Below are 26,890 nucleotides of genomic sequence, written 5' to 3' on the forward strand. Positions count from 1 at the left end.
GATTCAATTCAAATCTCGATTTTACGAGCTACGGTTGGATTCACTGATGAGTCATTAAAATACAAAACAATTTGGTCCGATCTGATTCGATCCAGTACAAACTGATTATAGAATTAAGATAACTTATGCCTTAACAAAATTAGAAACAAGATCATTTCATAATAATCTGAGTTTATTTATAAAAGACACTTAATCCCAGCCTCCTGTGCAAAAATTCTGAAATTATGTGTAAGAAAGTTTTCATCACACACCTGCCCAGGTGTCTTACTTTGAAAGTTAGTTGGGAGATAAATATTAAAATAAATTTTTACTGGTAATTGTTTGTCCTTCTGTACTTGTAACTTCCTTTGCCTTATTAATCATGATAACAGTAAAACCTAAATATCAAATTTCCCCAAGAAGCACAAATGAAAATAATTAAAAATCATAAAGAGATTTGGATTGACAGAGCTCTGTGTGTCTGCTGGTACAGGAGAACAAGGGGTTACATTAACATTGAAAACAGTATAACAAAAACAGCTTTCTATACATCAAATTTTCTCCTTTCATAATTCCTCTTAGTGTGAGTATTCAGTCTACATGCCACCAAAACATTATCCCCTCTCTCTATGTATCTGACCGTTCTTAACTGTTTTCATTCTTGAATTAATTCACTGGAGATCAATTGATCTCCAGCTCTGTGAAGTCCTCCCTATTTCATATCAGTCAGTGGGCTCAGACATATTGATTATGTCACCAAATCAATCACTCTGGCAAACACACTACGGTTGTAAACCTTGTGGATAAAGCGGGCTGTTTTACGGTGATAACTGAGGACTCCCCCTGAATGTTAATGTTTGGGTCTGTTTGTGTTATGTTTGGTGTTAGCATCTTAGCTAAACTTTAGCTCAGCCATCTCAACAGGTGAGATTTATGAGCTGCAGTAGTTCTTAATCACTTTTCCCCAAAGCATACAGATGGGCAGACATTGCCAAAGTTATCCTTCCTTCATATTTAGTTCACATGACTTGATTTCTGAGGTTCAGAACTGTTTTATATCGGATTATCTTTGTGTCATCTCTCTTCAATCCAAAAGTTCTTTTTTTTTGATGCAATGTTTGAGGCCCAGAAAATCTTTAAATTTCCTCACTCGCCGCTCCTGTCTCATCCATCGTGCAAACTAAAGTCTCTGTCTCTATCAAGTTGTAACCAGTTACTCAGGGAGCATGTCTGCTAGTTGAAGATTGAATCACCCTGCATATCCTCCTGACTGTTCAAACGATGCATGCTGACAGCATAGCTCATGAAAATGCAGCTAACTGTCATGCCCTTGTTGCTAGTTTATGAAAGCTGGCACAGTCATGGCTTTTTTGTTTCCCTCAGCAGTGCTGGTTAGGTTGGTAAAAAAATTATTCTGTATGCTCAATATTCGCTAAAATAAAACAACAACAACAACAACAACAAAACATTTAAAAAATGACGGCATGAGCAGCAAAATTCAACCTGAAAATTGTCTCCACTGGAAAAATGACTCATTATATTCTCCTCCACTGATGTTGACAATGTTAACATCAAAAGCCCTACCTCTCCTTGATTTTGATTTGTCAGGAGGGAAAAGGTGACATTAATAAGCTTATTGGTGTTGTAAATAATATTCAACTGAGACAGCTATTCACTCAGCAATAAATAATAGCTGACGCTTTTTGTGCTTAGGGTGATGAGTGCTGAAAACACAGCACTGCATTGGTTTTTGACAGAAAACATGAGCTGCCAGTGCAAAAAAACTCTTATTAGTGGAGAGAGGATCTGACTTTGCAAAGAAAAATGATCTTTTTCTGATTTCAAAGAAAAGTGATACAATCTTTGCTGTTTGTCCGTGCATGTTTTATAATTTGATTTCTTGCAGGTAGTTTTTGTATTGGCAGGTTGTCTCCTTCTGTCACAAACTGTCTCTGGGCCTGTCTTTCCTGTACTGTTTGTCAGTGGGCTCTGCAGACTAGTTTGTCTTTTTGTGTTGGTCAGTCTGACTGCCTGGCTGACTGCCATTCTCTGCAGTGTAGAGTGAGTCATTCTCAGGACAATGGAGACAGTTTGTAAAGCCACACTGGAGCATACACTTCCTCCGGATGTGCAAGAGGATGCCATTCATAACAAAGCCTGCACTGTCTGCCTGTCTGCTACGGCCCTGTATATGCATGTGAGTTTGAGAAAAAGAGGGAAGAGCAGGGAGATGGATGGAGATAAACAGATAGAGGAGAGAGACAGGAAAGGTGAATGACAATAAAAAGGGTGAGCTGTGCTGACAGGCTTTACAGCAGAGACAGGACAGAGTAGGGAGAGGAGGAGGAGGAGGAGGAGGAGGAGGAGGAGGAGAGAAGAGCGGAAGGGTGACACAACATTCAGTGGTGGCAGCAGCAGCAGCGGCGGCGGCTGGGGATTGATATCAGAGATCTGGCACTGCCACCTGATCCAGCCAGGCAGCCAGCCTCCAGCAACACTGAACTCACTGAACCCACTGAGCAAAGATGGCTGCCTCACTGCACTGCACCCAATGAACCCCCCACAGTAGTCTAACCTATACAGTATAGCAGGTACAGTTCCCAAAGGCATTAAGTCGAAGAGAATGAAAGCACAGAGGAAGCAGGACAGAGTGTGCTGTTCACTTCCCAGGCTGATGTCTATCACACTCAGACGCATCAAGTTAGGGAGCAAAACCTGACTGTCTTCAAAGGCACAGCCTGTAAATAAAATTGTGCATGTCATGGATGAGATTTTCTTACAAACCCTGTAAAAACCTGCATCCTACAAGGAGCTGTACCCTACCAGATCTAATGATACGAAGCTACAGGTAGGGCTGGGCAGTATATATTGAGTATACTCGACGCATTGCGGCTTTTGCCACACAATGTATAAAATGACTATATCACAAACATCAAGTATAAACTGTGTGGAAGTTTTGAGCCGTCAGCGTGAATTTCTCGCTGGAGTTTCGCTTCACCTATTGTCCCTGAATGCGTCTCTCACAGCAGAGAGCTCTCTCTCTACTGCCCACCCAGAAAACTCCTCCGCACATGTGCGTTTTTGTATCAGTGACGAGAGAAGCAAGGGAGAGGAAGGTAAACAGAGCAGCGTGGCGAGTTAGCGGAGAGATAGCTGCGTTCAGAGACGGACAACGAGAAACAGCGCCGGATTTGCAGCATTGAGCAGTTGTTCAACTTTGAAAAGGAAGAGGTCAAACTCACGTGGTATTCGTTAAAATACGCTGCAAGATGACTTCAAGATAACAGCGGCAGTAACACAACACGTCACTCAAGACATGAGCCCAGTGTTGTTGAAAAGCCAGGATTTAAAAATCTCATAAAGACACTTAACCCAGAATACGAGATTTGTCTGGGCTCGAACATTTTGCTGAAAACTCCCTGCCAGAGTCATACATGTCAGAGAGAAGACGGCCCAGCAACAGACAAATGTCATCCACTTCTCCACAACTACGGAGGCTTATCTCAGCCTAACAGTTCAAAACACCGACAACACGGTGTTAAAATGTTCCTGCCTCCAGACAAGCTTTTTTTCCCCTTCATGATCACCCAGGAGAGCTTCTTAAATAAGGTCTAAAGACGCTCTCATGTTATGAACCTCAGAAACTGGTCCAGCTTTTATCAGCACAGATAATGGACTCATGTAATCACAGCTGTGAGCCTGAATGGTGGACTAGACTGCAGGGTTTTGGCCTTTGGCAGCATGCAGGATTGATGAGTTTTGTGTAGGTTTGCTTCACCCTTAATGAGGACAATAATCATTTTGTAATCAGCAATAGTAAAAATAACACAGAAAACATTTCAGGACTTTCCACACACTGTAAAATACCAAGTATTTCATGATTAATGTATTTTTGATTTATTAGTAAAAGACTGAATGAAGTCCCTTTCAAAATAAAACTGCTAACTGCTAACTGACTTAAAATTGATTTTTACCCTTTCTGCAAATAATTTCATTAAAAATCCAATAGAACAGTCTATTTTTATCACCAAACTAGTGTCATTTGGGGTCAAATTAAATACAGCTGCTGAGAGGACATTTCAAAATATCACAATATATATTGTGTGTCGGGATATAGCAAAAATATATCGGGATATCAATTTTTATGTCATATCGCCCAGCTCTAGCTACAGGCGCACAGAACTTCACATATAAATGTATCCAAAGCTACCGTGAACTAGGGCTGGGCAATATCTCAAGATTTGAATTTATATTGATATATTTCTATACGAGATATGACACGGGACAATATCGTTTTATTGTTATAATTAGTTTCACGTTAAAATACTTAAACGCGAGTTGCCATTTCGCCTACTTCTCTTGACTCTGTGTTGCTCTTTGTCTTTCCCCGCCTCTCTCCCCCTCCGAAACTTCATGAAACTCAATCACCCCCCCTCCCCCCGTCACCACAACAACAGAGAGACAACATGGAGACCACGAACAAAACCGCCGGTGCGGTTCGTTTGAGGTGTGAAAGCAAAGCGGACCAACTTGTGAACCAAAGGCAGGAAGAGGCATAAAGTGTAATGATATATGGATTTATATGTGATTTAATACACTCAAATACATGTCGGTACCTCGCTTGGCATCTAGCAACACGATGTACTCTGTGCTGATTTATTCATATCATGTAAAGAACGACATGCTGGACAGCTCACCTCCTCGCTGGCTGCTCACAATGCCCCAGTGCAAAAGCAGAAACCCAAAGACAGCGTAAATTATATGTTTTTTCATTGTTTATGTGGAAAAAAAAGACCGGCAGAAGGAGATGAATTTCCAGTTTTGTCTTTTTCTACGCCGTCTTTTCTTCCTGGTCGCCGTTTGTTTGTGACAACAGCGCCTCTAACGGGCTCATATTTCCTGTTTCGTGAGCTTGACACAGAGAGGCATATTTGTTACACTGCCCATGTCAGTTTACTTTGTTTATTAAAACAAAATATTTGAATGTTTGGGACTCAGGGGCTGTTCACAAGAGAAAGCACTTTTGATAGAAAGAACAACCAATATCAGAGAAAAGCTACTTTGTCGGATGAAGTAAATGTTATTTGTGTTTTTTATTATCTCTTTTTACATTTTGCTTATTTGCACAGCTATATGTATTTTGTTTTGCAGAGAAGAAATTTATTTTATATAACTACTTGTTACTTCACTTGACTAATTACTTTAATAATTTACTTAATTTCTTGATTTAACTTATTTAATCTTTAATTCTTTATTAATTTATATACAGGTAGCTCCTTTTCATGTAATTAATGTACATGTCAACCTATGCAACTGGTTCAATAAAAGACAGTATTCAGTTCATATGGATTTAACTCAAAACTGAATCTGTTTTTATTCCTTCTTCACGGACAAATATATTTTAGAGATATATATCAAATATTGAAATGTAGCTAAACTATATCGAGATATACATCTCGGTCCATATTGTCCAGCCCTACCGTGAACCCCCCTGTATTTCTATGGTGACAGAAATGTAAGATGAAAATGAAACTTTAAAAGTGTTAGCAAAAAAAAAATAATAATACTGAGATTTGATACTATAAAATACTTTAAAATGACTGTGCTGGACAAAACATGGTTTTCTGGGGTGCATTTTCCAATCTAAAGTGATCAGCATTTAATCTAATTAATACTAAACAGCTTAAGATATTTCTGATTTCAAACATTTTACTGCAAACTTTTTTGTATATTACTAACATAAAATTAAAATCAACTACTATATAATATGCAAACTGCATCTGGCGGCTGAAGGCAATCCCAGGTGCCATTGGGTGAGAGGCGTGGTACACCCCAACCTGCAGCTTAGACCGACATTCACACTTAAAGTCACATCTACGCCTAATTTGGGCCTTTTCCACACATAAGTGGGTATTTTTGAAATATTAAGTGTAGCATTAATTCATGCAGGACATGGATGTTATACACCCAGCTGGGATCAGGTGATCGTTCCCTGATCCTAATCATCACCTCTCAGCTCTCACAGCCAATCAAAGATCTTTCATGCCACATAGTGGCCCATTTACATGTAACATATTTCTCACTAATCTCTTCCTGCATTAATGTTGATGCACCATGCTGCTGTGCTGGGAAAGCTTCACCTCCGCCACCCCAGCCTCCTCTTTTATAGCACAAGTTTGTTGCACCCTCATATTCAGATTCATGCTACAATGGATTAATTGTTTCTTAAAGACCCTGTAAAGATAAATCCAAAATTTGTGTCTTAATACACTAGATTATTTGGAATGTGGTTGCTGTAAACATGAAAACACTGAGATCCACATGTCACTGAATTTCAGATTTAGACCATTAGAAAGTTTTTCACCTCTTTCCTGGTTGGGTTTAATTTGGGCATATGAACTGGTGATGTCACCGGGCCACAATGGGGAATTACCCCATCCCCCAACGCTACAATCACAGAGCACGTCATCTCAGTACCGCTGCCTTCCTTGAAGTTTAACGGTCAGTTAAATGCTGTGTATTTGTTCACTGTGAGGTACATTTGCCAAACCCATCAGCCACAATGGCCTATGGATCATTTAAAGCATCATAACAGAGAGATTTGAGCCAGAAAACAGACTTTGTCTCTTCTCTGGCACAGAACCAGGCAGCTGCACTCTGATCATAAGGTCACTGTAAGGTCAAGGTGCAAGCTGATTGCTTTCCTTCAACGTTGCTAAATGAAGTGATGATGCACATACTACACAGTTGCTCTCCCATTGTGCTGGTGAACAGATATCTGAATGGACTACAGAAGTAGCTGTAATATCAATCAAAGACACAAACCCCGCTGTGAATGTTGGCACCTCTGGACAAGACCCATTTTGGGTTGGAGGGCCAACTTTGAAAAAAATGATCAAATGCTCATTGCAGAGAAATGATGAGGAAATGTTCCTTTGTCAAACAGTGTTGATGTCTCTGAGCTATCTGGACTTCTTAAAAGAAACAAATTCTCACAGAATAGCACTACTGTTGACAGGCGTGTTCCTTACATCAGTGTTTCCAAACCATTTTTCCTTGAAGCCCCCCCTACAAGTACCTAAGAAAAGCAGCGCGCTCCCCCAGGACCCAAGAGAGAAGAAAAAGTGTCACTGCCAACAAAAATCAACATATATATATATTATGTATTAAAATCTATAGATTTTTATTGTTTCACTGATAAAACCCTAAAAAAGGCCTATGTATGCTATTGTTATCAAAATACCTTTGTATAAACTACTAAATAACTGCTTTATCACAGTTTTAGTCATTTGCAAATCTAATTTTGGCAGCCTCAGAGCAGACAAAGTCTCGCACCCCCTCCCCTTAGATCTTTGGTGCTCCCCTGAGGGGTCCCAGACCCCAGGTTGGGAAACAATGCCTTACATTATGTTAAAGTGAATGTTTGTGTTGTCACATGGACAAAGATCATTTTGAGAACATAACGTGTGGGCAGGATTATTTTTGATAACAGAGCAGAAAAACTTCAGGTCAAACATACCTGCCTACTTGTGGACAAAGCCTTAAAGGTGCAGTGCGTAATATTAGAATAAGTCTTTTATTTATACACAGAGAGGGTCCCCTCCATGGAGTCTACTATCTTTTTGCATCTTGCATGTTTCTACAGTACCACAGAAGGGGCCAAATAATAGAAATCTATTTTTCAAAATTCCACTGGTTGCCACAGTTACCATTACCAGCAAGCACTGCAATTTAGAACCTGACTGTTTAATGTTGCTAATACTCCCAAAGTTTTCACAATGTACCTTCAAAGTCACCAATTAATCTAAAAAGTATGCCTTTGGACTATGGGAGGAAGACAGAGTACTAGGAGAGACACCATGCATCCATGGGTTGAACATGGAAACTCCAAACAGAGAGGCTCTGTCTGATGGAAATTTGAACCTTCTTGCTGTAGGGTGACGGCACTACTGACAATGCACTGCCAAGCAGCTCTGTATTAAAACGACTTCATTTAGCTCACTATTGTCGATGCTGGCAGCGGCATAAAGGAAATGTTGATTTGTGGTTCTGGATGCCAATCTAAGACAGATGTTTTAAAATCCACAAATTAAAAATATTATTTCATTTCAGGTCAAAATTTAGTTGATTTCTTTCTCTCTTTTATATGTTTAAATGTTTCAACAAATGTCAACAAAAGGGAAATAATTTGCAGAAATTTTTAGGAAAATGGTTACCAATGGCAACATGACACCCTTTACTTTTAATCCCCGCAGGAAATACACTGAGACCAATTAAACATCTATTTATGATAGTATTAAAACTAGTTGTAGTTTCTAAGCAGATTTTAAAAAAGCCTTGAATTGCATCTGCAGAACATGACATTCTTTCATATCAAAGGCTTGTGACAGTTTCGGAAAAATGTCATTCATTCATTAATCATTAGTGGCATGAAAGATCTAAATGATGGGAAACAGCTTACAGGAGAAGTACAAAAACTCTTGTGCATTTTATGTGTGGATGTTTAAACGCTCCATGGAGACACAATTCATTGATCTTGGAAGATTTCAAAAGTTCTCCAGTTTGACACAATTGTGTCTCTTCTGATTTGCAGACTGAAACTTCAGGGATAAAGAAAATGTCAAAGGAAAGACGATGGTGCTCCCCTGTCTCTCTCCTTTAGTGTTTCTCCTCCTCTCCTCCCTCCTGGCCATCTGTTGTGCTGACTGCTGTGTGGGCTGATGCTGGTGGAGGTAACAGTATCCTCTATTACAGTGGCTGACTGTGACCTCTGTGGCCTCACATGGGCTGACAGACGGTAAACTCTTGGCTGAGGCCAAAAAAAAGCTGATTTTACTTCAGATTTGATGTTTAAAGTGAAATAAAACAACCTTGTTACTAATGTGGACTGAAAGGACAAACATCTGATTTAACCTCAAAGAAAACACTTTTGACACAAGCTATACTTTCACTCAACATAAGAAGACAACATCTTTCCAAGCTGTGCTTGCTTTACTTGCAAGTCTGTTGCCTTATATCATACTGTGGCAGTTTCTGTTATTTATCTGCTGTTCATTATTTCCAGAGATAAACAACTGATGTGGCTGAATGCACTCCCAACTCTGATTTAATGAAAGGAGGAAGGAAATCATTGCCATGGCAGTGAGAGAGTGAGTGCAGAAAGGCTCGGTCATGTGAGGACACAGTGTACTGTACTTTGCAGGGGAGATGTACGGAGGTTTATCTCTGTGTTCCAAGATGATGAGAGCTCTAAAATCAGGCACATTAGAAAGGAGGTGTGTTGGCTTTCATGCTTTGTTACATAGATGCATTCATGGCTTATTTTGCTAATTTTTTCATGATTGTCTCACAGGCTCTGTGACGTAACGTCATTTTAAGATAAGACTGGTATAAAAACATACATCAGTTCTTTCAAGGGGAACATAAACTAGAAGTGCCATGCATCACATCAAACAAGAATGTACCTTAAACTGTCAGCCTGAGGAAAAAAAACGCTGCCTGTGAGTCGCATGCAATCATAACAGGCTCATATCCCTCACTTCAGCTGATTCAGGACAGTTTTCTTCTTCAGCTGCTTAGGTAAATGCTAAAAAGTGTTCCAAAACTTTGAGCAAGTCCTGTTTGTTAACAGTATTAATCCAGTGTAGAAATCAGCGGTGGAATCGGCAGAATTGAAGTTAATTAGCGAATTTTATGAGCTGAAGATGGAAAATATGATGCGTTCAGGTAACCTCAGTAAATTAGACAACTGTATTATATATGTTATGATGTGTTCAAATGCCACATAAAAATGGGAAAATCTAGTTTCTGATGAAAAACTTTAATAAATACAGCTGTGAATATGAAGAATGTGTTTATATTTGAGGGATATAAAATAGATGTGGCCGACTGAATTATAGCTTTGTAAAATCGCAATTATTTCTCTGACAATAATTGCACCAAGAAAATCTGTAATCATGCTTAGCCACAAGTTGAGCTCTTGACCTGCAGTGATGAAACAACTAACAGCCTGTGAGTCGCTCTGCCCTCCTCAGCCTGTCACTTATTGTCCTTACAGAGGAGTGTTCTCAGTCAAACCAGCACCCCATATGGTTTATTTGCTTAACTGTATTCTCCCTGTTCTTTAAATGCTGGTTATGACCTAAAGAAGGGGGAAGCAGTTAAGAAACCCCTGATGGTGTGGTCTGTGTCATTATTTCAGCATTTTCTATACGGTGAAGCTGCCACTTGTAATACACAATAAATGAGGCGAATTATCAGTGTGTTGGTGACAGCTAATCTTAAAAAGGAAGTTGTATTGGGCAGATCCATCCAAAAGCTCCAATCCAAAACGATTGTGCAAGGTTTGAGAACAGACCAGACCAATCAGCGTCATTTGAGAAGAACAGGGCAGTAGCTACAGGTGTTTTTTTTTCTTATTTTCCTAAATATTAATGCAAATGACAGAATATTTTTCAAGTCATCAGGAGTTTCTCTCCTTTTATGCCCATAGCAGCCAATGACACAGAGGTATTCTTTGCAGCATGAGATGGAGCATTGTCATGCATGAAGAAAATTTTGCTACAGAAGGCACTGCTATTCTTTTCGTACCATGGAAGAAAGTGGTCAGTCAGAAACTCTATATACTTTGCCGAGGTCATTTTCACAACTTCAGGGACCCTAAAGGGGCCTACCAGCTCTCTCCTCATGATTCCGGCCCAAAACATGACTCCACCACATCCTTGCTGACGTCACAGCCTTGCTGGGACATGGTGGTCATCCACTAACCATCCACCACTCCTCCATCTGGACCATCCTGGGTTGCACGGCACTCATCAGTAAACAAGACTGTTTGAAAATGAGTCTTCATGTATTTCTGGGCCCACTGCAACCTCTTCCGCTTGTGAGCATTGGTTAGGGGTAGCTGAATAGTAGGTTTATGCATGACTGCAAGCCTCTGGAGGATCCTACACCTTGGGGTTGGTGGGACTCCAGAGGCACCAGCAGCTTCAAATACCTGTTTGCTGCTTTGTAATGGCATTTTAGCATCTGCTCTCTTAATCCGATGTAACCTTCCTCATTATGCCTTAATCTACATGAACCCGTCTTTGCTCTGAATCAGCCACAAATTTCTTCACAGTATGATGATCATGATTAATTTTTAATGAAATATCTAATGTTTTCATTCCTTCTCCAAGACATTGCACTATTTGAAGCTTCTCGGCAGCAGAGAGATCCTTTTTCTTTCCCATATTGCTTGAAACCTGTGGCCTGCTTAATAATGTGGAACAGTGCATTTTGAGGTTTTTATTTTTTAGAAAATAATGGTTATCATTATGAAGTTTGTTCAAAAACATTTGAATTATGCTCTAACGGCTGATGACTTGAAAAATATTCTGACTGTCATTTGCATTAATATTTAGGAAAATAAGAGAAAAATGTAATTTACTTAATAATGTGGAAAGCGGTGTAGTATCATAGCCCTTTTCTTTTTTTTTAGATCTGGACTACCTTCATTCATTGAAAGAGAAGCAAAGAACTGCACTGAGAGCCTTTCTTGGCGGAGATGTTGTTTTTGCTCTTCTCCCAACCAGCCTCATGCGACAGACAGAAAGTTTGTCCATCACCCTCCGAGAATTTTAGAAAAGCCCTGACCTTCCCAAACACTTTGTATGGGAGATTTTCCAAATGGATTTGAGATATATCCAATGCAATGGCTGTATCAAACAGGGTATCTGATCTATCACGTTAAGTGACAGCCTATGAGATCCTGCACAACAAGAATGGATACACTGTACGACTTATTCCTTGCTCATACAAAAAGAATAAACTTGAAGTCAGCAGTTGTTTAGATTCTACTCTGAAACTCATTCTATAAAAAAATGTAAATTTTAGACTTGGCAGACCTTACATGCATTCAAGAGGCAAAGAAACCATCTTGACAAAGGACATTTTTCCATACATGTCTCCTTGTTCTCCTCACACCTTTACAAAGTTCTTTTTACCTTTTAACTCATTCATTGGCAAAACATGGACAATGCTAAAGGCTTTCATACAAGCAGAAAGGAAAAAAATGTTCATACATTAAGTGTATGTGTATGTATTAATATGTTTCTGTGTTGGTGGAGGTTTCACTACCCTTCTTGGCCTCTCTTTCTGTTTCATTTCAGTAAAAAGCTGTCTAATGACTAAGACTGCAGTCTTTGCTGTATCACGACCTGAACAGTGAGTCAGCACCCCGACCCTGCTCCTCTCCACACACACACAGGCACGCATACACACTCACATACACATGTACACCAGTACAGACAATAATTTAGCATATGATGCAGACAAACATTCATATTCCTGACACAAACAAACACCCCCTGCTTCACTGCAATCTCTCTCACACACTGACGAACACTGGTAGCGCTGCGTCGTGACTGGGGGCGATGTGCTCCTCTTAATATGCACAGACGACTGTCTGAGGATCACACAGGCATGCTGGCACACAGACTAAATCCTCCCCTCTACTTCAGCTACACAGAGTGTGTGCTGTATCAGTGTGTGATACAGAAAGAGAAAGCATACCCTCTGTGTGGTGAGGAGCACTCTGTAGTCCAACATGTTCCTCTGCTGTGCTATATAGCTAGCCTACATTACCCAGAAGCCTGCTGTCTGTTATGCATCCATGTCACTTCCTGTTCAACAGTTTGTGTTACACATTCCTAGACAACCATCACATAGTCAGGAGGATGATGTTCATTGGCCTAAAGTCTGGAAATCCCCCTTGTTCTGTCCCTGGAGCTCTGCCCCCTCAACTGCACTTACATACACTTGCCTGGAGGAAAATCCATCAGCACGCACAGCTGACTATGATATCCCAGTTTAGGATGCAATGTACAGTTTGGTTGGGAAAAAATCAAGTCCTTAAGTGCCTTTTTGTCATCACAGAGCAACTATATCTCCTTTTTCAATGTTTATGGATAAGTTTGGACAAGCCACAAATGACTTTTCACCTGTTGCGGCATCCACAAAACGAACATTAGCTCTGAATGGCAAGAAAACAGGGAAGTACTAACTGTCCAACATTCCCTTTAACTATTACATTTCTATTTCTATTTTTCATTCTGTTGGTTGTAGGCAGGATGTCTTGTCAGCACCCCCCCCATCCCTTTCATGACTCCACCCAATCCAACCCCCTCAAACCCTCGTCATATGACTCTCAGATACACCATTCAGGATTTTGTACGAATAAGCGGGACTACTAGGTTCAATAATATCTAAGAGAGATAGAACTAACTTGATTTCAGACAGAACACTTTGCACAAACAGTGCATACCAGTGGCCTGGTAGGTTGTTAACTGCACACACACATAGACACACATTTGTGCATCAAATACATGCACATAGTGCATGTATTCATTTTAACATGATAGAAGCACACAGAGGCTTAGCAAACAGTCAGCCAACCTTAGAACAAAAAGGCACAACCCTGTGAGGAAAAACGCACCAACGTATACATCACACATCCATGTGATCACACACACACACACACAATCAATCTCAAACACTCACATCCTCCCATTGGCACATGTGGACCGGCACAGCCAGGCCCTCAGTCTAGACAAGAGACAGAGAGGAAGAGGAGAAAAAAATAGAGGTAGAGAGAAGGGGAATAGAAGAAGAGAGGTACTGGATGTTCTTACCCCGTTTCTGGAGCCATCCCTCTCTAACGATGGTGACATCGCTCATGGTTCCTTCACGCCGAGTCTGATGCCGCTACACGCCTGCTCCACAGAGAGCGAGAGAGGGAGGAGGGGAGGAGAGGAGGAGAGGAGAGAAAGAGAGGGAGAGGAGGAGAGGAGAGGAGAGGAGGAGGAGGGGGGGCCGGCTCTCCCAGCCTCAGCGTCACTCTCCCTCCCTTCCTTCCTTTCCCGTTCACCCTCTGGTTCGCGCAGTCTCCCTCTCAGACACACAAACACAGCCTGGATGTGTAAGCGCGTGTGTCCTTTTGCTTCCTGTTGTTGCTTATCTCCCTGCGCTCCCTCCCTTTTTTCTTCGTCTTCTACCCCCTCCTCCTCCTCCACCACCTCCTCTCTTGTTCCCTCTCCAGACCTTTCTCCTCACCAGCAGTGACTCAGCCTGGAAGGAAGTGAAAGGAGAAAAAAAGAAGCCATGGATTTATTTTTCTGCTCCTGTGCTACTCCCTTTTTCCCCTCCAAATCCTTTTTATACAATCCGACAAGACAAACCCCCAGTTACTGTGAGGACAAATGCTTCCTCCGCTCTCCCCCCACCCAAACCTACACCCATTTCCTCTTTCTATCTCACACTTACTCTGATAAACAGGATGAGTTATTGCAGAGCTTTTGATGAAGCAAAAACTGACCTTGCTTGCAAAACAAATATCCCTTTCATTCATTCATACATCTTTCTTTTTGATGATGTCTGTGTGCAGAATCCAGTCTACCTTTTCAGGCTTGCTGTATCACTGCATGCTGAAATATTTGTCAAAACGTGAGAAAGTGTAGGCTGATTTTTCTGTCTATATGTGGGAGGTAGGAGAGCATCTCAGGACTGTGGAGTAGGGCTAAGCTATAAATAGCAGCATCGATGGTTAGGGATGCTCTCACACTCTGTTTCTCTCTGCCCAAATCTCTGCACCTCTCTCTGCCGTCTCACTCCCGCTCTCCCTCCCCCCTCTCTCACTCTCTGCATAGCTGCCGTGCTCACCTCAAATGCACCCTTACTACACTGTATTACACAACACGCAACAACACTACGCTGCTCAGCCTGAATGGAGATCACCACTATGCCGGGTAACAGTGCAGTTGCAGCCATTAAGTTTAGAAATCAGTATTCAGATCGACTGGTGTCTGCACTGCTGCTGACACTTGGAAGGACTGCAGTGTCAGAACTAAGACTGCAACAGACACACTTAGGTACACACCCAAGCAGGTGACACAGAGTTTTTAATGTTTTGGAAGCTGAATTTAGACCAATCTTGGACCCTTTGAACAAACGCAGGTCTGAATGACACACTTCAGGTCCTGCTCACAAGAGCTGTCACAGTGCCCATTCCTTTCACATTATTCAGTCCTCAAATTTAATATTTTCTTTCTTTACAGTGGGTACAGGATTCTTTAGATGTGTATGAATGGATTTTGCTCCTTCCGAAACCCTCTACAATGGTTTAAGAACATTTCAATAAAGCAGGCGTTGAAGAGGATTGAACTTTTTACAATCTTAATTGAGTGACTGATTTCAGTACACACAGAAAAAGCAAGAATAATAGTTTTTAACAGTATTTCCAAAGCTCAAGCTGACATACTCAAGTGTCTCAGGCCAAAGTTATTTTCCTTTTTGTCACAGAGGAGTAAAGAAAACAGAGCCAAATCAAGGTTACAATTTTCAAAGGATACATCTGTTTTGTTTTGTTTTTTACTTTTATATGATTCTGTGTTATTATTTTGTCAACTTGATGACAATGGAAAATATGTTTTTAAAGAGGCTTTCTGAAAAAAAATCGAAATAAGGCCAAGTCTTTGTAATTACATCAAAGTTGATCAAATCCTTCTTATAGGTGCAGCACAATAGAGGATTAAGGTTTAAGGCTACAGTGTAATTCAATGAAGCTTCAATAAGCTTTACTCTGAATTAGGACAAGTATGGGGAAAGGAAAGGAAAGGAAAGGAAAGAAGAAGAGAAGAGTAGAGAATGTCCAGACAGTGCAACCCCTTGTCACCAGGGCAGCTGTTGCTATGGAGATATCCATGATGAACAGACAATGCCTGGGGAAGCACCTGCCAGACAACATTTATTTCGTGATATTTAATTCTTGAAGCAACAAAATGGCCAAAATGTGACAAATAACTGGACATGGTGGAAAAGAAAAAAAAACCTGATAAAATAGTGCAAGAAATAAAAGGCACATTAAGAGACACTAGAAGTATGAAAACAAAGGCAGTGGTCACACTGTCAGCTCCGCCATCATTAATCAGTCTAGACGAGTCAAATAACAATGCAAAGCTATAACACTGGAAGGCAACTGGGACAAATACTTAATCTTGGTGTCTACTGATGTTGCAGCTGTGAGAAAGGAAACATAACTGACTCTTAGGCTGGCACAATTTCAGAAAAATCTGCTCTGTTCAATGTTGCAGTGACTTTATGATGTGCTAAAAGTAAACAGGAATTAAAAGGGCCTATTGGCATTGACTTACAGGGCATGTTGTCCTAGGGTTGGGTATTGTTTGGGATTTTTCTGACACCAGGCTAAATCGATACTTTTAAAGGGTGCTGGTGCCTAAAGTGTGCCTGAATGGATGCTTTGAAGAGAAGTGAAGGGTTTTAAAAGCTGGCCGCTGAATAAAAGCTGTCTTGGCATCATAAATAATTCAGAAATTAGATGCCAATAGAACATGTACGTAAAGGAAACAGTTTTAACTTCTTCACACTTTTTGTGGAGTGATGAAAATCAAATTGGGGTGTAGAGGTACCAAAATGAACCACCAAAATCCACCTTGTAATTTTATGTGGTAAGTATCTGATGTGTTGCCATCAGGACTATGTTGGTACCAGATTTCAATACTCATCCCTATGTTTCCCACACCATACCAGTGGTTCTCAAATGGTGTGGCAAGGCACACCATCGTGCCTTGAGGCAAGTCTTGGTGTGCCATGGGAATTTGCTTGATTGCGACAATAATTAAAGTTTTGAATTTGCAACAGTAGGTTGCTTTAATCAACAACTGTAAATAAGGCTGATACGGCTGAAATGAGCGCTGAGAAGAACGAAAGAATTTTGCATGTATTTTTATAAATCCATTGCTCCCAAATGGTGTAGCAAGGCATGTCTCTGTGTGTCTTGTGAATTTGAACAACCATGCATTATTACTGCAACATCATGAAGTAAAGATGGCATGTTAAAGAGGCAATTTGGCATTTTGCTTGGGCAACAAACTTTTGAAAATCACTGTACTATACCAAGTATGTATCATGTTTTTCTTTTATTAAAATAATTACAAATAGCAGAAATGCTTTCCAGCATAATCTTTGAAAATTATATTTATCTCACTCTTTAACTCAACTCAACTTGTATAGCACCTTTCATACATAAGACTTGTAGCCCAAAGTGCTTTACAAGGAACAGGCAGACAGCAAAGACCAATTACTATTTCACCAGGAATTTTGTTGATCTTTCATTCACCACCAAATTAATACTACTACTACACTGAGGGTACCCTGTTGCTATCGGGGTTATCAAAAGGTCAAAAAGCACCACTTGAAAGGTCAAACAATTACATGTTAAGTAAGAAAGCATGATATGGGTAACTGAATACTGAATACTTGCAGTCTTTATGGGTGTTTTATGCATTTTCATAGCTCAGTTTAAGGAAGAATATGATTTGATGCAAAGCATCAATATTTCTGGCAACAAATTAGCCTTGTTGATAGAATGCAGACATGTATTTTAAGATAACAATGACACTAATGACGTTTAGGGGCAGTGAAACAGTCTGGACAGTATGGACTCATAAGAAAGGTAGAATTTCATCAAATAGTTTAAAAATACTTTTTTCATCATATTTCGTTACAAAGTACATTCTTGTTTATTCTATAAACCCTCTTTGATCTAAATGCAAAGAAATTATTGAATATTATAAGAACAATTAAACGTAATCATGACATTGACATAACATTGAATGGCAGCAGTTATAATCAAGTTTTGATGATCAGTGTTTAAGATATTATCAAGTTTGCCCCCATATCAAAAAGCTGTACACTCAGTATACTCATCACAGGTCTAGGTTTTCCGAGTCTACCACTGATGCAGCAACATCACAACATTCAACATTAGGATCAAAATATGATTGTCTGTAATGAAAGATACACATCACAATACACGTTTTTCTTCTGCAGCTGATGTGCAGTTTCCTCAACCAAATTTATATGGGGTAAATGCATTTAGCTTTTGAATATGTTTTAAATCATTGCTGCTGAGAAGACCATGAATGAGGTGTTACCAGCACAGCATCATCTACGTCACTGTCAAACTGACGCATGTTGCATGCAGCATGGGAGGAATAAGTGCGGATGCTAAAACAACAAAGTGAGTCACAAACGCACTAATTTATTCGCTCGAAGAAAACGATTTTAAAGGACTTATAAAGCGGTGCTTATTAACCTTAACCGAGCCATTAGCGCAAAGTTATTCATTTTAAAGTGTCCTATCAAATACGACCCCGCCCCCCACCTTGCTAACGTCTTCCCAGCATAAACACACATTATTAACAAGCTTGAGTGGACTTATTTCATCTTCACCGTCACAACCGTGTGACTAGCTAGCTAACAGTATTACCTGAGGCGGCAGGTGCTGTGGTATCCCCGTGCACCTGCTGTTCATAAACCGCTCGGGTTCATTTTCCTACCTTCTGAGTGAGTAAACGTAAAGCTACGCTGACATTCAAGCTATGCTAAGCTAAACCGCCGGCCAACCGTCGTTGTCACCGTAAAAGCACGGGGAGGTAACAACCGTTTACAGTTCCATCAAACGGATTTCCGACAAGATACGAAGGCTACCGCTACTGCAGCCAACGGTTGTTTTGACTTTCAGGAAAGCTCGTGACGTCACACAGAGAAACGGCAACCCCTTTTCTCTCGTGCACGAGCTCACACACGCTTATGAAAACACACGAACACACACACACATACACTCGTCCTACCGTCACGCCTCGTCCTCCTGTTTTTGGTTTGAATGGTTTCACGTCGGTGTGTGGGACTCCTCCACTGTGGAGCTCTCTCATCATCCCTTCCCAACATCCCGTGTGTGTCCTCCGGCTAATCAGCCAAGCATCGCGAGATTCTGTGGAGGCAGTTTTAGATCAGAGCCAGGCGGGTGGAAGGCAGAGTCTGTTCCCTTTTACAGTTTAACATTTGATGAAGCTTTTCCGAGGACACTACGGATGGAGAAAGTAGCTTGCTTCACCTTGTTTGTCCAAGTGTTAGGCCTAACTGTTTGGAAACTGTTGTATACTCAGTTAATGGATGGTGTTCTGATTCTTTAATGTCTAAAAATGACTAAACCTGCTAAGATAACACTGTCTGAAATGCACAGTGCAGCATATAAAAACAGTGTTAGACTTAAGATTCACAAGAATATAAGCCTATTAAATGGCCAGATGTACAACCATAAAACAAACGGGTTGGAATGTTAGATCTAAACTGCTATTGACATGCACCAGTTGATTTCATTTTTTTCCTTTTTTATGTTTGATTTCCTGCTTTGGCATGTCTAAAAGTCTACTGTGCTGTTGAAAAATAATGAAAAATTCCCCTTCAGAGTGATTTGAATGATAAAACCTCATATCTCTAATCCATATTTTACTGTTTCATATGTTCTTATCATGTACTAATCTAGTGGGTTTTTTTAATTTTAAAAATCTTCCTAAATACCCTGGTTGTTTTATAAAAAAAGAAATTATGTTTTTACAGCTACAAAGTCAGTGATAAAAACTGATTGTGGATTTTTAAGGCTACATTTGCTGGTACAATTCATTTTAAATTAGTGCTCTGATCAGGTTGGGTCAATTAGCCTATACTGAGCATCCTGGAGTGGTTTGGACCTTCAAAATCAGTATGACCTAAGAGTGCCTCTTCTTTTCCCTCTATCCTTCTATTTTTTGTCATGGTCTTCATATGTATGACTTTATCTGGTCAGATTTAAAAGGCTAACATTTGAAGATTAATAACTGTGTTTTGAAAATCACATTGATGCCCTCCGTCATCTGTTATTCTCTCTCTGTCTCCCCAGATGGTGCTGAGTGTGGAGCTGGGCAGCCGTGGCAGAGGGTTTAGGTATGGGTCCATGGCTGGGCTCAGAGTGCAGACACAGGTGTACCTAGCGTGTCAGATAATATATGTGTGCACTGTTCTGGCCTCTCTTAACACACATGCACATATTGCCATCAGCTGGCCTTTAGCTCACAGCCCTGTGTGCACAGGAGGAGTGTGAGCAGAAACCAGCAGTCAGGGAAGGTGTGTGTGCGTTTATGTTTGCGTGTGTGTGCAGGGGAGGCAGCGGAGGTGGGGTCATGGAGGTGGGGGTAAAAAGACAGCTTGAAAAGGAAAAAGGCAGCACAGGGGAGCCCTTCTGTTACCATTGCTGTGGCCAGACGTGTCCCTGTGACACACTCACACACGTGTGCATAAAATCAACTTCAACTCAGTTGCCAACTTTTACTCTAAGTCCTGCACTGTTACACAAGCATGACTCTAAAATAACCAATATGATGATTGTCCTGCTTTATGCTGTAGTCAAAACTTACAAGCATAGAAGAATAACACTTATTTCGATGAGAGATCATCATTGTTCTAAACAAAAAAGACATATGCTAGCTGTTTGTTGATGCTGTGCTGATGGACTGGGGTTCTTTGAGCTAGGTTCTTATATGTAGCAGGTATAAAATCCCTCATTTTTATCATTTCAGTTAAATATACTCACATTTATTGATTAGCACCAAAAACAATCGACAGCTCAGAATGATGAAAGTCTTAGTAGCATTTGATCTTAAATCAAACCGTTAGAAAAGTGAAAAGCCTAAAAACGTAGGCAACTTTTTGCATAAATTATTTTTGTAGCTAAGCCAAATTAATCTTTGTAAAACTACTAATCTGTTTTGGTTCAAAAACAAAACAATTGCAATGAAATTTATTTACATTTTCAAGTAGATTCAACAAGACTGATCTTTGTTTAACTTAATTTTTTTCTTTGAAATACATGTAATTTCAATTACACTCAGGTTGGAGAAAAAAAGGAATCATGCTCCAAAGCCGTTTAACACAATAATTTATATTTTATAATTTAAGATCACTCCCACTGGTGGTATTCATTAGAAACACTTAACTATGCTTGCAAAGGAAGTATCTGCATGTGTTCTTCTTTCTGATTTTACCTCATAACTGAAATATCAGAGAACAGTTAAATTTTTGATCACAAGACTAAGACAGACAGTCAAACTTACTTTCAGGAAGTTTTTTTTCACTCATGGTCCAAAAGTGTTGACCATCAAAAACAAAACAAAACAAAAAAAACATTGGAAAGATGAACAAAGGAATCCCAGCAGAGATCTCTGTACAACATTTAACATCTAAACTCACCTAATAACATTTAAACATACACTATATTGCCAAAAGTATTGGCTCACCTGCCTTGACTTGCATATGAACTTAAGTGACATCCCGTTCTTAATTCATAGGGTTTAATATGACGTTGGTCCACCCTTTGCAGCTATAACAGCTTCAACTCTTCTGGGAAGGCCTTCCACAAGGTTTAGGAGTGCATTTATGGGAATTTTTGACCATTCTTCCAGAAGCGCATTTGTGAGGTCAAACACTGATGTTGGATAAGAAGGCCTGGCTCTCAGTTTCTGCTCTAATTCATCCCAAAGGTGTTCTATCAGTTTGAGGTCAGGACTCTGTGCAGGCCAGTCAAGTTCATCCACACCAAACTCTCTCATCCATGTCTTTATGGATGAACACTCTGCTCCAGGGCATCAAGGGAAAATTCTGCCGACATATCCCCAGATTTGAATCCCACCAATCTGATCTATCATCACTGCCATGTCTTCAGTTAGCAGTTCATCTATTCTTGATTGTTAGAAAAGCCATTTATCACTCATTTAAATACCCACAATGCACAATGATTTTTTATTTTGAGTGAAATGATACATTATGGTGCAGTGGTGTCATTATTTTACATCATTGTGGTTTAACCATGGGTGCTAAAAGAAACAGCAAATCATGCAGTTTAATTTGATCAAACAAATATATGCACTAATAATGGTCTTTAATCAATAACAACGTATGCCGGCAGCCCTAACAGAAATGCATCTTAGGATGTGTGACATATTGTGTAGCCATCACCAACTGTTTGATATTTGGTATTAAGAGCATCTCTATGGGGCCTACTTGAGTTAAGTATAGTCTTGTAGTCGGTCTATTTCCTGAGTCCCCTCAAGTCCTCATTATGCACAGTCTTTGCGAGGGAAGTCTGTCCAGTCCATCAGATCAGTTGTAGGAGAACAGTATTTTAAGGTGGGATCCTCCAGGTATGTTTTGCTCATTCGTGCGTGACTTCACACACAAGTGCACCACATGGTCTATGTTTGTGAACTTGGGTGTGTGTTTGTGTGTGATAGAGACAGAGAAAGAAACAGCGAGTAACATGATCTAAATGGTGCTTAAGATTCACAAAAGTCAGTAGAACACATTGTGTGATAACAATGAATGGGTTGATAATGTTGCGATTTTTCATGAAGATAAAGACATTTCACTGGATCAGAAAAATTTAAACCTGCTTGTGGAAAAACAACTGCAAAAATCTTATTTTTTTATGGCTTCCATTTTTGGGCTGTTAAACTGGATAGAATTGCATGAGTTCATTAGGTGTCTCTGGGTGACTGTGAGCCAATAATCTCTCCCTTCCATCAGGACCGCCATGTAACAGTGTCCCAACCTCCTGGCTGGCTGCTCCATCAGTTCTCACCAAGATGGAGCCCTGATTCCCTATGGGAAAGAAGCTGAGCCACAAATATACAAGCATACAAACACACATACATACACCTGACTCCCTTATGTGTCACCAGAGCACAGACGGTCTGTTCAGGTTGATAGATGAACAGCACATAAACATGAACCCATACTAAACTTCCAGCTTTTGACTATAACAACATCCCTGCCTCCAGTCCCATGCCTCCTGTCTCTGCCATGCTCCCACACACATACCCTATACCCCCTTAGGTTTGCGACCCCCTTCACCCTCTGCAGTACACCCCAACCCTGCACCTCCACCCCCCCACCTTAACTCCAGCCCTCCCTCCCCATCTCCCAAAGCCCAGGGAAGCAGCAGCCGTGCTGGCCGCCCTGGCACCCTATCTCTCCCCGGCCTCTTTGAAGTGGCTTCAGGAGAGAGAGGTCAGCGCCGCCCCGGAGACCCGCATAGAGGTAGGGACAGCTGCGGTCAGACAGACTCCTGTGCAGGGGATACACACACACAGGCATAGACACATACACAAATGCACACATGAGACAGGACATAGCAGCTGCAGCCTCTGTGCTGAAGGTGTGCTGTGCAGCAGGACAGCTTGGGAGCCAGTATGGTCCAGCATGGCTCTGCTCTGTTCTGGGTCACCTATTTTGCGCTCAGGTGTAAAATCTGGAGTGAACCAGATGACTAGATAAAAATTACATGTGTATATATATATATATTTATATATATACATATTAAAAGCAGCCTTTGGCCTACAAGCAATTTTGTTGGTTTCTGTTTTGTGTCACTGCTGCTCCAGATTTCATGTTAAAATCAGGAAAGTGCGAGCAATGCTTCAGTGATTTTTACACAGGTCCATCTACAGTTGTGGAAAAATCCTTTCCTTACACTGCTGCCAAGAGGAAAGTCTACAAAAGTAAGGGGAATTCTATGTATTTTGGGCATGTTTGGGTCAATAATGCTGCTGTTTTGGAAGCAAAGAGCAAGAAATTCTTAATAATCAAAGCTTAGGTGAACGCTTATTAGCTCAAGATTAGCTTGCTAATGTTAGCCAGCTGTAGAGCATGGATTACTGATTGCAGTTGCTTTCAGTCAGTGGTTTAGGGATGTCAGTCATTTTGATCAACCTAACACAATACTTGACGTCAGGATTAGAAGACGTCAGCCCTTCTACCTATTTACTTAAAGGAACAGTGGAACAGCATTAATCAGGATTATGTGTTTCCAGATGCATCTTGCACATCAGGAAAGGGGGCAGGAAAGGGGTTTTTGTAGAAGCAAAACCTGAGCTTTTCTCCTAATCAGTAAAAGGATTCAGTTGATCAAAAACATTCTTTTGTTAAAAAAAAGTAAAAATGAACTGATTAAGACACACTGGTGACAATGAGAACTTTAACCACCTCTATAGTGTGCAGTAGTAGGATGCCTTTCTTGCCTGCCAGGGGGCAGTTCCATGAGTGTGTGACATCACATGAACTCTATGAGTAGAAACAACCCCCCCCCCCCACCCCCACCCCCATGTTTAAAAGCACAAGTCAAAGCTTTTTGTCTAAAAAAATACTACCCCAGACTTCCATGCAACACCAAAGAGGCCCAACAATGTCAGAATGTCATCTACATGAGGCACCTTTCCACAGACAAGTTGTTTGATCACTTCAGCAGCCTCTGTCTAGGATGTAGGCATGACGCTATCACTTCTTCCTTCTTGCTTCTGTCTTCTTCCTTCTTTGTGTGAGATTCTCAAATGGGTTATGATTGATTTATTGTATTTCAGTTGTTGCTAGTTTCTTCTCTTCTCCCAGAATGTCTTTCTAACTACATTGCTAATCTTTCTCAGAGATGCTGTAAGACTTCAGGCCATCAAAAGTTTCTCTCACTTAGAACTATAAAAATAATCCAGAGATCGTCCAACAGGTGACAGGTGAAACACTGGCTACTAATGTTGGTGAAAGGTACATTATATGCTGCACTGATGTAGAGCTCATAAGTAGTTGCTGACTAACTATTAAACTGATTAATTATAGCAGTTTAATACTTACTCCAGAAGAGAAAACACTCCATACTGTCGTTTCCCATTAGGTGATGATAAAAATGGCTAACACTACAAACACATACAATCTTCATCAGTGTGTTCAGGAGGAGGAAAGGTGAACATGAGGCTGGTTTTAAAATGAGCATGCATGTTACAGTGGCACTTTTGTCTTCATGTGTTTGTTTACCTGCTTGTTTATGTGCATCTATGCCTGCATATGTTCACATATTCACAAATACAGCATGTTAGTGAATGCCTTCTGCTCCTGTGAGAATGGGTTGCCCCTAAAACTACCCCTGTCCCCTGACCCTCCATCATATTGTCCTCTTTGCTCAGCTCCACCTCACACACATGCCTCCAAACCCAGGTCGGAGCAATCAGGGTTCACGGGCTTCTTTGCAGCCTGAAAATGAGGAGCTGGGGTCCAGAGGAGTAGAAACAGATTTTAAATTGGGCAGAAATAGTACAGCAATAATTGGTTTATTTATTTAAGTAATAATCTTCATTTTTAATCAACAATTAATTAAAAAAAAAATCTAAAAAAAAATTAAGGTTAGGCTGCCAAAATACACATTTGACTAGAAATATCAAAGTTATTGATATTAATTGAAAGATGTTTTGTGTATTTTTGCAACTTCATTTTAAATTTTGCCACATACTTTTTCTGTAAACAAAACTGGCATAAGACTTTCATCACAAGTTGATGTTGTTGTGTATTTACTTGACTTTAGATGTACTAAAACTTATCACACTTCTCTGCATTTATTGCACTGAGTTTCATTTACACAGCGTCTTATCCCACCAGTTTATACTTAAATCTTTGTATAACTTAAAGATAAAATAACAGGGTTTTTATCTGAAAGATAATTTTTCCACTATAGCCGTGTTTCCATCAGGGGGTCCGGTTTGATTCAGTTCGGTTTGGTATGGTTTGGTACGCTAAACCCCAAAATAGTTTGCGTTTCCACAGACACCCGTGCTCTCACTTGAGGGGTGGGCTGTACAGGCTATGCATGTGAAGACACAGACAGTGCAAGTTTGCTGGTCCAGCTGCAGAGTTATAGAAAGAGGTCACTAAGAGTGCAGTTTATCATGTTTATCTTTCACAGGGGTTTACAACGGGGCACTTGTGTGGCAGTTTTTTATGGGATCTTAAAATGTATGAAGAGTTTATTGAAAAAAGTCTAAAGAATCAGATTTGACATCAGATTTTCAGTATATACCCTGAACAAAGCATGCAAAATTAGTCCTAAATCAAATACAGCCATGGCTGAGTATTTCTGTAATATGTTGAAAGCCCAGCCACTCTGATCAGAGAAAGCATCAATTCATGCCCTCCACATGATTTCTTCTTCCAATGTTTGCTCCAGCAGATGTTCATGTTTAACTCCTGCATCTGCAAGTTTTACTTCCCCTACCTGGGATGGCATGTGACAGCAGGATTATTTACAAGCGATGGTAAAAGCAATTATGTGATTGACCACTGCTTAGTGGCAGCTGCTGCAGTAATGTAGGAGTCATTTTGCAGCAAGGTGATAAAGAGAGAGCTGAGCCACAAAGTAAAGGCTTTAGATTTACTGTCCGCTCTCTTGGCAGTGACTGTGAGAATGAGTCTGCAGTTTAAAGGATAATGTTTCATATGTTTACAGGATGACAAGACAATCTGAGGAGCTTCTTTCCAGGTGGTTTGCTCACTTTTTATTGATATTGTTTAGAATAATTAGCTGTAACAAATGATTGGAGGGATATTCTTTAGGTGTTAGTGTTTCAGGACTGATGTTTCCAGCAGCTAGAAACCTCATCTGTCTTTAAGTGTTACAAATGTGTCCACAATGCAGATGGTGTGAAATGATCATGTATATAAATTCTTTGTCTTAAACACACACTCACATACCTCCTCTGTCACTGCTCTCTCAGCTGCCTGCTGCAGATCCACTGGGTGCCTTCAGTGTAAATTCTGCTCAAGATGGAGTCAATGAAGCAGTGAGTGGACGACAGAGAGAACATCAGAGGGAGAAGTTTAATCTGTTTTGATGCAGAGGAAGGCCAAATATTAAGAAATGCACCCGAAATGGTCAATTCACAACTTTTACTGTAAAGTCAATCTTTATGCTGATGATACCTCATCGTATTTCTCAGGCTGTGTTTCAGTTACAATCTCATTTAAAGGGATACTTCAACATTTTGGCAAATAGGCCCATTGCCATAATCCCTATAGTCTTGGTAAAAGGTCTGTTACATTTAGTTGTTGGTGCAAGCTGTTTTTAGATCGGTGGGTGTGAGATGGGAGCTACTCTGCCAACACAATGGAGTCTTATGGTAGTCCCGGCTTTCCCTCATCAAACTCATCAAATACACAATCCAAC

General features: G+C 40.4%; 1 protein-coding gene across 2 annotated transcripts in view; it reads right to left on the reverse strand.

The window, feature by feature from the left end:
• The window catches only part of akt3a (v-akt murine thymoma viral oncogene homolog 3a), an 88,122-nt gene extending 69,347 nt beyond the window's left edge, over window positions 1-18,775 (reverse strand). The window contains exons 1-2 of one of the 2 annotated variants that reach the window (XM_041789341.1): window positions 18,669-18,775; window positions 13,650-14,085 (exon numbers count right to left, since the gene is read on the reverse strand). In XM_041789341.1, the coding sequence (XP_041645275.1) occupies window positions 13,650-13,695 (46 nt within the window). In that variant the 5' untranslated portion in view covers window positions 13,696-14,085; window positions 18,669-18,775. Of the gene's footprint in view, window positions 1-13,649; window positions 14,086-18,304; window positions 18,517-18,668 lie in introns of those variants that run through there. The other variant, XM_041789340.1, reaches the window with a different exon arrangement.
• Between the last annotated feature and the right edge of the window lie 8,115 nt (window positions 18,776-26,890).

The sequence above is a fragment of the Cheilinus undulatus genome, linkage group 6 (genome assembly GCF_018320785.1).
Source record: "Cheilinus undulatus linkage group 6, ASM1832078v1, whole genome shotgun sequence".
NCBI classification, from domain to species: domain Eukaryota; kingdom Metazoa; phylum Chordata; class Actinopteri; order Labriformes; family Labridae; genus Cheilinus; species Cheilinus undulatus.